Source organism: Echinops telfairi, unplaced genomic scaffold (assembly GCF_000313985.2).
Source record: "Echinops telfairi isolate 266 unplaced genomic scaffold, ASM31398v2 ScPeMD7_9;HRSCAF=40, whole genome shotgun sequence".
Classification (NCBI taxonomy): domain Eukaryota; kingdom Metazoa; phylum Chordata; class Mammalia; order Afrosoricida; family Tenrecidae; genus Echinops; species Echinops telfairi.
The window spans coordinates 57,193,951-57,207,121 of NW_022103906.1; the positions used below are offsets into that span (position 1 = coordinate 57,193,951).

Genomic DNA, 13,171 nt, shown 5'->3' on the forward strand with positions numbered 1-13,171 from the left:
GTATATTAAAGTAAAGCTGCTTCATGATTATGAATTATCTATAATATTTATAATATTTTAAATATGTGATGTAATCAACATAACCGGCTTATATATGAAAACTTAAACATTATGTGCTTTCAACCATGGACAGGTTGACTTTCTTCAATTTATCAAGAAAACGATAACTTATCATTTCTAGTAATTAGCGAAACAAACCTTAAAATCAAAGTTGAATTATACATTTTTAGTTTAGTATCAAAAATGAACCTGAATTTTATTGAAAATTTTGTGACAAAAAATAAGTAAATTTGGCTCATTCTTATACTTTCTAATGTGTTTATTTTGCTCTTTTTCCTGAAACTAATTTTGTTCACTTCTGTAACCACGTGTCCATCAGGCACAGTTCTTGGTTTTTAGATTTATTATTTTCTAACAATCACTTTCCCATTCACCCTCCAAACTAGTTTGTCAAATGGGAAATAGTTTATATGACTCCCAAGTTAATCATGCACTGCCATTTTTGAAGCCAACCCACGTAAATACTCACACTGTATTTCTAACTGTAACGGAGGTTAACTTGGAAGTCCTAAGGCTGTGCCAAGGTTGCCGAAATGGCCACTGCTTACTGATGTCTTCTGGCATCTCGCGCACCTGACGATGCTTCCTCGCCAACCTGTGTTTCAGTGAGCCGGTCGCCTCGGTGCCACCGCAGTCTGACGTGTACCGGATGCTTCATGACAATCGGGATGAGCCTGCACAGCCTCGCCAGTCAGGCTCCTTTCGAGTGCTCCAGGAGTTAGTTAACGACGACCCCGGTGAGCAGCCATTAGCATCTGCTGAGAGGAGTAGGGGTGGGGACACAATGAAAGTTTAAACTGGTTTTTAGTCACTAACAACTGAACTCTTGCTCACATGGGTTTCGACGGTGTGGGATTTAAGATAGGAGCTGCCAAGATGCCACACACTGAAGTCAGAGGTAAAAGATCCCAAATTGCATCCACAACCATCAAAGGCGAGCTCAGTTGACGAATGGGAGATGAGAGCTGTTGAATTGTTGTCGGTATGAGGTGTCACCGAGTCAGTTCCAAGTCATGGCAACCCTGTGTACAGCGGGACCCCGTGCTGCCTGGGCCTGGAAGGCATCTCCCCCTTGTCCAGATGTTTGAGCCATGACTGCAGTCAGGGGGTCAGTGCATCTCATCGGGAGGGAGTCTTCTTTAGGCTGACCCTCCCCTCACCAAGTATAAGGTCCTCCAGGGATTAATCACTCCCGATGACATGTCCAAGCATGTGAGACGGAGTCTCACCGTTCTTGTGACTAAAGAACATTCTGGCTATCCTTTTTCCAACACAGATTTATTGGTTCTTCTGGCCAAGCCCAAACCCCGCTGATTCCATCTCAGAGCAAGCCCTGTGCATCTTGACAGTGGCAACTAGCCTCATCTTCTGAAGCATTGACCTAGCAGCCAATAGCCCAACCCCTCACCCACAATCCAGGGTATATTCAATACTCCTCATTAACACATAACTCAAATGCATCAGTTCCTCTTCCATCTGTTTCACTGTCCAGCTTTCACATACATATGAGATTGAAAACACCATGGCTTGGGTCAGGGCACCTTGGGCCCTCCTCAAAGCGACATCCTCTATCTTTAACACTTTCAGGAGGTCTTGTGCATCTAATGTGCCAATTTGCCCTTTGGATTTGTCATTTGATCTCTTGACTGCTACTTGAATGAGCTTTGATTACTGGAACTAAGTAGAGTGAAATCCTTGACAATTTCCATTTTTTTCTCCATTTGTCAACATGTTGTTCATTGGTCCAGTTGTGAGGATTTTTGTTTTCTTTGCATTGAGGTGTAAGGAGCCCTGGTGACATAGTGGTTAAGCATTAGGCTGCTAACCATAAAGTCAGCAGTTCGAAACCACCAGTCAGTCCTTGGGAGAAAGATGGGGCTTTCTACTCCATAAAGAGTTACAGCAGTGGTTCCCACCCTTCCTAATACTGCAACCCTTTCATACAGTTCCTCATGTTGTAGTGACCCTCTCAACCATAACATTAGTTTCATCGCTACTTCATAACTCTAATTTTGCTACTGTTATGAATCGAGCGACCCCTGTGAAAGGGTCGTTCAACTCCCAAAGGGGTCGCAACCCACAGGTTGAAAACCATTGTGTTACGGTCTCAGAAACCCCCCAGGAGCAGTTCTACCCTGTCCTATGGAGTCTCTATGTGTCAGATTTGACTCGATGGCAGAAAGTTTGTTTTTTGTTTTGTTCTGTTTTAATATTGAGGTGCAATAAATCCTGAAGGCTGCATTTTTTTATCTTCACCATTAAGTGCATAAAGTTCTCTTCACTTTCAGCAAGTATGGTTGGACCATCTGCATTTTGCAAGTTGTTAATGAGCCTTCTAGTTCTTTTCTAAAATTGTCAATTGGGGAGGAGTTTACATTTCAATCATCATTTTTGTATTAACCATTTAAACAACCTATCAAACTTCCCAATTGCATACCCTGCCCCCACTCCTTCCTCCAATTCTGCTATTGCATTGTTCTCCCTGAAGGTCAGCTTCTTGGATATTTGCTCACCATGTAGTTTAAAGTTGATATGGTAAAAGTTCTCACCTCTCTCAATACTCTGGAGTAACATCATCATCCACATTTAAAATCACAATGTAATGAACCCTGTCCCCATTCATCTGTCTATTTGTCATGCGTGGTGCTTTACCGGTGCCTGTGATACTAGAATCATCTATGTCATGCCAGCAGGTTCAGCCAGGGTGGACGGGTGCCAGCAAAGCCCCCAGACTGAGACAGAGCAGGAAGGAAGGCCTAGTGACCTACTTTTGAAAATTAGCCAAATGGGAGCATTAGGGGCCGCAGTTGTACTCCACCGTAGCAATGCTCATAAAGATAACACTTGGCAGCTTGTCATTCTGTGATCTGTAAGGTTGTCATGCGTGGAACCAGCTGCATGGGCCCTCACAGCAACCATGCACTGAGTCACTCTCATCCCAACACTGTGCGGAGGCCTTTGCACGCATTACCTCATTTCATCCTCACAATGATTCGGTGACGTAAGAGCCACTGTTTGAGCTATTTCACAGATGGGGAAGCTGAGGTAGAGAGTGGACCTGTCCAAGTCACACAGCCAGTAAGAACAGGCCAATCGCTACTGTCTTCTGGGAGGGCTTATGCGCCAGTGTTTTTCCACACCAAAAAGTTGCATCTTGACCCTTAAAAGTTGCACAAACACATGCAGGGCTCCATGGGGCGTTCTGAACCAGCTCCTTCCAACAGCCGCAGCAGCAAATGTGTTTTAAGTGCTGCCCTGGAAGACCCTCTCTTCAGGACTAAGTCTCGGTGCTTGAAAGGACGCTGCTCCTTCGGGAAGGGAAGTGCCAGTGCAACTTAAGAATCCTTAGGTTAAAGTGCACGCCTGAAAATAGAAGCCAAGTGCAAACTCTAGCCAGCTGTTCCCTGGCCACAAATGGAAACACTTTGTTTTTCAGATGACCGTCCTGTGGGGACGCGGAGCGTGCGAGCTCCAGTTACAAAGGCCCACGGCGGCATGGGTGCCTCACCGAAGATGCCACTCTGTGACAAATGTGGCAGCGGCATTGTGTAAGTTTCATTTTTAACCCACGAATCCACTGTGAACTCTGGAGAGTGTTCTATATTGCTTATATTTGAGGACCTTATATGCAAAACGGCAATTTTGAAAAACTTAGAGCATTTAGTTTTCACAAATTCAGCACATCTGAGGAACCAAGCACCCCTTAAAAGTGCTCTAAAGCTGGCATAGGAAGCCAGATAGCAACCTTGACCTTGAGTTGTAGATATGATGGGGCTTCAAAAACCTTGTGGCAAAAATGCCATAGTCTTTTTTTTTTCTTTCAACCTTTACTCCCAGGCAAAGAGGAGGCTCCAGGGAAGGAGGGAAGAGAAGCTAGATCAATGGAAATAGAGCAAACAGAAAGGATTTTATGCGAGTGCTGACCCATTGTGAAAATTGCAAACGAACAATTTGTATGCAAATTGTTCAAGGGAACCCTAATTTGCTGTGTAAAACTTTGCCTAAATCACAAGAAAGTGTCCTGGTCACACAAGGTGGGATTATCAGGCAATCAATTTCTTTTGCAACATGAACCTCGGTGAATCTGTGAGTTACGGAGACCCCAGTTACGGAATAACCCTACAGGCCGCAGATGGGAGTGTAGAGTGTAGAGTGCTGGCAGCTTCGAGGCAGGACGGAAGGGTAGGAGCCTTGGGAGGTTATGGAATAGTCTGTCTGGGGAGGGAGGGTGGAGGGTGAAAGTGTTCACGAAAAGCAGATGATGGGGCACCCACTTAATTAAGGTGACCAGATTTTAACATTGGTAAAGCGGGACAAAAGTGGGACACCATTGATAAAACTCATATCCTGGTGAAATAGCTACATGGCAGCCAAAAACCGTATACCCTAGCTTGTCGTGCATTCTTTCCAAAAATCGGGACTTTTTAAAAATGCCTCAGGACATGGGGAAAAATGTTAAAAATCGGGACTGTCCCACCAAAAGCTGGATGTCTGTTCAGTAAGCCAATTCACCAGACACGGCGACAGAGAGAAGGAGAATATTCATCCCAGGTGGTTTAGCGGGTTATGGGTTGGGCTGCTGACCTTAAGGTCAGCAGTTCCAAACCACCAGCTGCTCTGGGAGAGAAAGATGAGGTTTTCTACTCCAGTAAAGAGTTGCAGCCTCGGAGCCCCACAGGTGCAGCTCTACTCTCTCCTATAGAATCCCTTTGAGTCCGCCATTGTCTTTCCATTCCAGTCTTCCACAAACATTTCGAAGTCCCCTCAGATAGTTTCAGGGAGGGAGGGGTGGGGGTGGGGAGAGGAATTGGCCCTAAAGGTTATGAAAAATCACATTCAAGAACTTTCACTTCAAAAAGCCCTTCCTCCTGGTGAATAGTCTTTGAAGATTTCCTTTACTGTTTAAACCCAGGAAAGGAAAGGCGGGAGGTGCCGGGCTGTTAATGAGAACACATTATCCTGCCTCAGTTTCTTACGTTGCACAAATGCTAAAAGATAAAATTAAAATGCACTTCAAAGGACTTTGCCTTTATTTATTTATTATTATTGTTTTAGCTTTAACAAATAGAAATTAACTTTTTCTCAGTTTAGGAAGTCCAGATTCAGGGGGCCAGCTGCACTGGAAGATTTTCCTGTCAACTCTACTGGAAGGGACTTTGCCTTTAAAAGGCCTGCTTGCTGGTTGAGTTCTTCAAGAGAACCAAATCATTTTCAGCTCTCCACAGCGTGTGTCGAGAGGGTCACCACTCCCACACAAGGCCCCCTCAGCCACTTAGTTAGCCAGCACCCAGCCCAGGAGGCCAAGCGGCAGGAGGCTGGAAAGCAAAAAGAGTGGGAGAAAGGAAAAGGTGGGGCGGGGAGCTCAGAAGCAGAAAGCACGCCCGTTGATGATGTTACCAGAATCAGTTCTTGCTCCTAAACTGGAGTAAACTGTTTTGACAGTAGAGGCAATTCCTCCCACTCTGGAAATTCCATCCCGTCTGTTTGATCTGTTTGCTCTGTGCGCTGCACCAGAGCGCCTGGACCACCGAAACAGAAACCAATCTGGTTGTGTAGGTCAAAATCCAAATCGTTCCCAGAGGTGTTGGTCGCATCTGTATCAGGTCTCCCTCTTGCAAAGATTTTTCTGGGAGGAAACCATAAAGCAGAACTCTACAGTCCCACCCCCACCCCCACTCCCCTTTCACTGCTTGTTTTCAAGCCTGAAAACATTCAACATCAGAGAGAAGCCGGAGATGCTTTATGAGGATGCTCTCAGATCTCCCGGGCTTCGAGCTTCACAGCTGTGCACGGTTTTACAGCTGGAGGCCACTGCTTCCTGCATGTAAAATATAACATCTGCGCATTCTAGGTTTGGTGTGGTATGGTGGTTTTCAGTAGACCTCTTTTTGCCCTCCAACAGCGGTGCCGTGGTGAAGGCGCGGGATAAGTACCGGCATCCGGAATGCTTCGTGTGTGCTGACTGCAACCTCAACCTCAAGCAAAAGGGCTACTTCTTCGTGGAGGGCGAGCTGTACTGCGAAACGCACGCCCGGGCCCGCACGAGGCCCCCCGAGGGCTACGACACCGTCACTCTCTACCCCAAAGCTTAAGTCGGCCGCAGACGGGCCTCAGGCGTACTCACCCCCACACGCATTTACACAGGAGTCAGACGTTGCTGGCTGTGGCCAGGAGCAGAGCATCTAGTCGCGTGCAAATCGGCAGCCGGAGCATTTGTACGTGTTTAACTTGTGGAGCAAGGGGCAGCAAAGGCCGTGCGATTTGACAAAAAGGTGCGAATGGTTCTGCAGCTTTTAATCTTTGGGACTAGCAATAACCATGGCATGTGAAGCAATACTTTTTCTGTAGGCTCTACTCCTAAATTTGCATTGATTTTAAACCACCACACACGTGACCATCAAGATGCTCTGGGAGTTCTGTCTTGCCTTATCAAATTGAGCGATTGTAGGAAATGCCTAATAACCGTCTTATACTGTCACCCAGCCTACACTTGTCTGTATGTTTTAACTCTGCTAGTGCATGCCTAGATTTCTTGAGTTTCATTTCAAACATTATACCACTGGATGCAACCATAATAAATAATACATAAAGCCTTTGAAAAACATTGAACGAAGTGGCACTCGGTGAATTAAGATAACAATGTTAGCATTCTATGGAGAGGGCCCGATCATATACTAACTCAGATTGGTTTCTTTTTCTTTTTAATGTGGTTTGTTTAGTTTCCATAAACCACCTACCCTTTCCCAGTAACCTCCAAAGGTAATTTAATCTCCTTTAGACAAAGAATAGGTTTTGCTTTAAAAGGGTCTCTCTCAATTTTCAGTGTCCTCTTTCAGACAGATATTCAGTTAAATTCAAGCTCCCACGTCCCTCAGAACTGGCTCTCTGTGCTCCCAGGTTCAGCACTGCCTGTCCTTCTCAAGGTGTACACACACACACACACACACACACACACACACACACACACACACACACACACAGTAGAAGCAGTTTAGATGCCTGATGAGAAAGGGGATGGTGCTGCAGCTTTCAAAGGACCCTGCTTGTACCCATTGCTGAAACTCACGATTTCTCTTGTGGATTTTCTCCCCCTGGTTGGAGCCAGGCAATAACCCATCTCCACCACCACTTCCAATGCCTCAGCTCCGCCGTCCTGGCATCCCAGGCTCTTTGTGCTTCCATTATGAACTCCACTTGGGCTCTGGCCAAGGCAGTGTGCCAGGCAGGCCTGGTGCCGTCGTGGCAATGCCCCCAACTTACTTCTTCTCTCTCTTGCCGTGTTCCTCCCTGGAGACACATGAAACTTCTGGAACCGTCCCTCCAAGGACAAGCCATGGTGCCCCAGGAGGGCAGGGGGCAAGGGCACTCGTTCAGGCCCCTCTGGCTCTCCCCTTGCCCACACTGGCAGCACAGCTCTTCGGCAGCACTACCGGTTCTCTGGAGCCAGTCTCATCCTCCCAGAATCCCAAGCGGAGCACAAGTCTCATTGCTCTTGGATTCTCCCCAACCTAACTGATTCTATCTGGCACCCACCTGTCCAGGGTCTTGGCCCCATGTAGAGAGCCAGGCCTACCTGGCCTCACCAGACATTTGAGGTGACAACCTGGGATGGCATCAAATTCATTAATAGAGGTTTTTTTTTAAAAATAAGAAACTTCTGAACGTAATGAGTGCTAGAGAGAATGTGGAGAGTGTTGCCAGCTCGTGCATTGCTAGTGGGAGTGCTGAATTGCACAACTGCAATGGAAACCAACTTGGCGTTGCCTTTAAAATGCAAATTTAAGTACCTCCTGGTCCTACAATATCTCTACTTGAGAGATAGCCTAAGGAAACCCAGAACAGAGCATGAGCAGTCATAGGCACACCCATGCGGATCGCAATTTCTTGGAAACAATCAAGAATTCTGCTGACGAATGGATACACAAACTCGAGGACATCCTCACAAAGGAAGATTATACGTCCTTTAAAAATAATGGCATGTCTGTCAAACACCTAATGGCATGGACAAAATTGAAGGACATTATGCTCAGTAAAGTTAGTTTCATGAAGGTAAGCATTTTATGATACCATTATAAGGTGATATTTTTAAAGGTCAAAACCTTCAAAGATAGAAAGAAGAGAATGAAGGTAACAGCAACATCATGTTGAAAGGTACAAAGGTGTGCTGATACCTATGGTTTGCTACAGCACTGAAGAGAGACAACCAGGGGCTGCTCATCCAATAAGCAAAGTAAGCATGGGCTGCTTTGTGCTTACCTACTAAGCTATTTAATAAAACTAATAAGCATAAATAAGCCCATACATAAGTCATCTTGAGTATGCATAAGTAATCCCTGTCAGGAGTTGCAAGATGGAAAAGAGGCTGTGATTTCGTCGGAAGGTGCTGTGGAATTGGGAGAGGGAGAGATGGGGGTCTTTGATGTGGTAGGAAAAAATGTAGACTGGCTCATAGAGATTAACAAGTTGCACAAGTAAACCCAGGTGTACCTTGCTTGTTGGGTTATCCAACATTCACTATCGTGGAGTCAGTTCTGACTCAGTAGGACAGAGTAGAACTGCCGCTGTGAGTTTCAGAGATTGTAACTCTTTACGGGAGCGGAAAACCTCATCTTTTTTCCCAAAGGAGAGTCTGGTGGTTTTGAACTGCTGACCTTGAGGTTTGCCACTCATCGCATAACCCATGAAGCACAGCTAATGGCACATGGAAGATCCTCCTCTGAACAATGACGCCAGAGGTGCCTTTCCTTCCTGGTTGCCCAGTCTACCCTTCCTGTACCCAAGGCCCCAAGGGTTGCTGTCAGAGTTCCCAAAGCTCCCTGCTAGACCCATCCAGAACAACTTCAGCTGATGAGAACTGCTTTCAAAACAATCTGAGAAAGGTCAAAATTAAAGGCAATCTAATTTGTCCTCCATAATGAAAATTGACAGAATCAGGTATTTCTGAACCAGAGGATAAAGGGGGGGCTAAAAAACAAAAAAGGGACACCTGGAGAAACCTGTTGAAGAAATACTTTAAAATCAAACACACACACACACACACACACACACACACACACTGCACAGCAACTTCATCGGTGGAAGTGAGCCAGGTAATATCTGGAGAAGATATAATGGAGCATCTCTGGGCTGGAAGACAGGGTGCATAGTGGACTGGGCGAGTGCTGTACCAAAACGAGGTTAATGAAGCAATTACATAAGATTAAAGAAGCATTCCTGAGACCTTAAACAATACATTCCACAGACACTACGGGTTAGTTATCAGACACGACTTCTTTATTTTATATGAAGCGGAGTACACGTTCGGTAAAGGGTCAGTGAGAGAGACAATTCTCAACTAGATGATGACACCAGGGCCGAGACAACGCACTCAAGCACAGCAGCGAATGTGAGGGTGGCCCAAGAGGGAGCAGGGCTTCATTCTCGCGTACACAGGGTCGCTATGAGTCAGAACCAACTAGATGGTACCTAACAACAGTACAGTACCTATTGAACTCTGCAGATTCAAATATCTACTAAAGAGCTTTGGATATTTTAAAAGCTATCTAATGAGAAATTAAGGAGAGAGGGGACTAAATTTGATAACTCATGACTACATGACTAAAACTTATGAAGCAGACCTTAAAATTATGTGATCATGATTTTGAATTAAAATGATTCTTTTGACATTAAATCCAGAAATTTAAACATGGAAAGCAGATGGATGCCCTATAGCATTAGTTAAGAGAAATTATTATTATGTGAAAATTTTAATGTATAAGGAACTAAACGAAAGCAACAGTGTTGAAATGGATAGGGATATGCAAACTTTTATATATAAAATCAATTTAGGAAGCAATAGGTCCCCTGTACTGGTATGCACTCCCAAAATGTGTCCTTCAATAGCAAATTCATGGCATGTTTTATGCAGGAATCCATGTCCTGAGAACAAATGCCGACTGGTTTTTATTTAGCTCACAGAATACCACATAGTCTTAGAAAAGAGCCTGGTCTCTGTGTTTACAGATGGATGGATTTACCAAAGCTACCCATGATCAGTGAGACTATCCATGATTACAGTTTGACATTCTAGAAACTTTGGACTCAAGACTAGCTAAATTGCGGTTTTTCCAGCATAAACACCAAATAGAGTTGTTAGGCTCTGGATCAATTGTGAGGTTGATGAAGTAAAAGCCAGTTCTAGTTATCACATAGTTTTGCACCAGTGTAAGCAGAAGAAAGCGTGATAGTGGAATGTGGCCTGCACACAGTTACTTATCTCTGCATAAGAGCATCTAACACATGTCAGTCATCCAATTAGGGAACACTCACAAATCTGCAAGACGGAGCTTGACTTCTCCTGGAGTTGTCCAGTTGTTTGCAAAAGTTTGTCAAATGGTCCTTCGAATAGATTTTTATTTCAGTCCTAGGAACCAACTACTTGTAACCTATTTTTTTATCAAGCCATCATAGCGGATGTTATTTTTATTAGTTCTGTACCATCTGTATCTTAAGCATAAAAGGAAGTTTGAAAAAAGAGTAACAGTATCCAGACAATTTAAGTGATGTGTGACTACTTCAAAATTTCTTCAAAATAAACTCACTGCCATTGAATGGAACCCTATAGGACAGAAATGGAACTGCCCCTGGGGGTTTCCACAACTGTAACTCTTTATGGGAGTAGAAAGCCTCATCCTGCTCTCTAGGGGTGACTGGTGGTTTCGAACTGGTTTTGAGTTCCAAAATGCTGAACTTATGGTTAGTAGCCCATCACATAATCCACTACAGCACCTGGGCTCCTCCCCCTCTATATCATGCAGCTAATTCTCTCAAGTTTATCATGGTATTTGAGAGCACTTCATATATATGTAAGGAGTCCTTCTAGCTCTGAGTGTTAGGCATTGGACTGCCAGCCACAAGGTCAGCTGTTCAAAACACACCAGCTGCTGAAAATAAAAAAAGTTTTCCAGCCTCAGAAACCCAAAACAGAAGTTCTACTCTCTACAGTCATTATGCTACGTTTGGTCACATTTGTATAAGAAAAGTGTAACTCGTAGGCAAAATGTCATGGATCAAGTTTTTGTAATACTCCAGTAAGTGGGAACTGAACCGTTTAAATAAACTGCATTTGCTCTGGGGCAGTTTGTAGCCAGTGAGTTCCTTACAGTGGATCCGCACCAGGGTACTTCACACAGGAGAGTGGTGAAGGGTTGGGCATGAGCTGGAGCTGGCCCTATGGTGGGCAGGGGTCATTGCCTGCACACACCCAAATCCCTGTCCACTGGGCTATGTCAAGTCAGGCAGCAGGATGATGGGGGTGCAGGAGCACACTGCTTCAGCCCCACAAGATGACCTCAAGTGGTCAGTGAGCCCCATCTTACCCAACCCAGGAACACACAGCCACTCTGCTCCTCCAGCTTTCACGTCCACTCGGTAGAGTCTGAACGGTTGGGTGATTCGGGTGGCCTGAGTGAGGCAGCTGAGCCGCTGAAGACGGGCTAGACCATCTGAAACTGCAATACACCAGTCTTATCCTGCAGTGCCCAGACCTTCTAGGCTGGGGGCAGCTGCTCTAGCAATTTCCTCTGTGTCAGAGAAAGGGATTTTCAGAGCAGGGAAGGAATCTTATCAAGAGAGGGGCTGCCTTAGAACTCGAGGGCAGGCTGCTCAGGGTCTGCTACTGGGAGTCAAACTTCTGCATCAACAGACACCAAGGTACAGACTTAACATTACAATTCATTGGATAGAGAAAAAGATGAAAGTAAAGTCATCAACATGTAAAATACGGTGGTAAAGCTTACTTATGAAAATAAGACACAAGTTGCAACAGTATGCAAAATCATAAAACACGTGTCATTTTGAATGAAATTATAATCCTTTAGTATAGCCTGAAAATGAGAAATTTAGTTCACTTTTTCTGAGAAATGTCTTTCATTTTCTTTTTAAAGCATAGTTTGATATACATTATATTTTGTTTAGTGGTTATTTTCTTTTAATGCCTTCATTATACTAATGGTGCCCAAGTTAGGACTAACAATTGTTAAAAAAAATAAAAATGTTGAACAAATATGCACCAAACAAAAGAGTCCCATAACACATTAAGCAACAATTGACAGAAATATAGGAAGAAATAGGTAATTCAACAAGAAATAGAGAATATGTCACTTTCAATAATGACTGGAACGAGCAGATAGAAGTCAGACAAGGACATAGAAATAGACCTCAGACACCTCTAGAATACTACATCCAATATTAACAGAATACACATTCTTCTGAAATGCACATGAAATGTTTTCCAGTATAAACCCAATATTAGCCCCAAAATCAGTTCTCAATAAACATACAAAAGATTCAAACCAAGCAAAATATGTTCTCGAGTTACAATGAAATGAAATTAAATTAATGGAATTAACTTTTAGAAATTCATAAACATGCGCAAATTTAATATCATATTCCTAACTAGCCAAAGAAGAAATCACAGGAAAATTGGAAAACATTTTGAGATGGATGAAAATGAAAATTTAACATACCCAAACTTACAGAATATCATGAAGACAATTCTTAGACAATGTATGCCTTTATTTAAAAAGAATAATATGTAACTACTTTACCAAGCATGATGTTCTTTTCCAGAGATTGGTCTCTCCTGATAGTATGTCCAAAGTACTTGAGATGAAGTCTCACCATACTCACTTCTAAGGAGCATTCTGGCTGTACTTATTCCAAGACAAATTTGTTTGTTCTTCTGGCAGTTCATGGTACTTTCAATATTCTTCATCAATACCATGATTCAAATGCATTAATTCTTCTACAGTCTTCCCTTGTTCAGCTTTCACATGTATATGAGGCGATTGAATAGAGGAAAGAGCTGGGAGGCAAAGGGCATTTGTAGAGGTCTAGATAAAGACATGTACTTATGCAAATATATTTAAATGAGGATGGGGAAATAGATCTATGTGCCTATATTTATAGGTTTAGTATTAAGGTAGCAGAAAGACATTGGGCCTCCAATCAAGTACTCCCTCAATGCAAGAATACTTTTCTTCTATTAAATTGGCATTCTATGATACTCACCTTCCCGACACAACCGCTGAAGACAAAGCGGGTGAATAAGCAAATGTGGTGAAGAAAGCTG

At 43.8% G+C, this 13,171-nt stretch overlaps 2 protein-coding genes across 4 annotated transcripts in view; both read left to right on the forward strand.

Moving 5' to 3' along the window:
- The window catches only part of PDLIM3 (PDZ and LIM domain 3), a 32,664-nt gene extending 26,000 nt beyond the window's left edge, over positions 1-6,664 (forward strand). For all 3 annotated transcript variants that reach the window (XM_004696147.2, XM_004696149.2, XM_004696148.2), the window contains 3 exons: positions 667-797; positions 3,497-3,608; positions 5,963-6,664. In XM_004696147.2, coding sequence (XP_004696204.1) covers positions 667-797; positions 3,497-3,608; positions 5,963-6,152 — 433 coding nt within the window. In that variant the 3' untranslated portion in view covers positions 6,153-6,664. The remainder of the gene's footprint in view (positions 1-666; positions 798-3,496; positions 3,609-5,962) is intronic.
- A 1,241-nt stretch (positions 6,665-7,905) lies between these two features.
- CCDC110 (coiled-coil domain containing 110) overlaps positions 7,906-13,171 on the forward strand; it is a 31,930-nt gene continuing 26,664 nt past the window's right edge. Inside the window, exon 1 of the mRNA XM_013008070.1 lies at positions 7,906-8,109. Within this exon, the coding sequence (XP_012863524.1) occupies positions 7,906-8,109 (204 nt within the window). The remainder of the gene's footprint in view (positions 8,110-13,171) is intronic.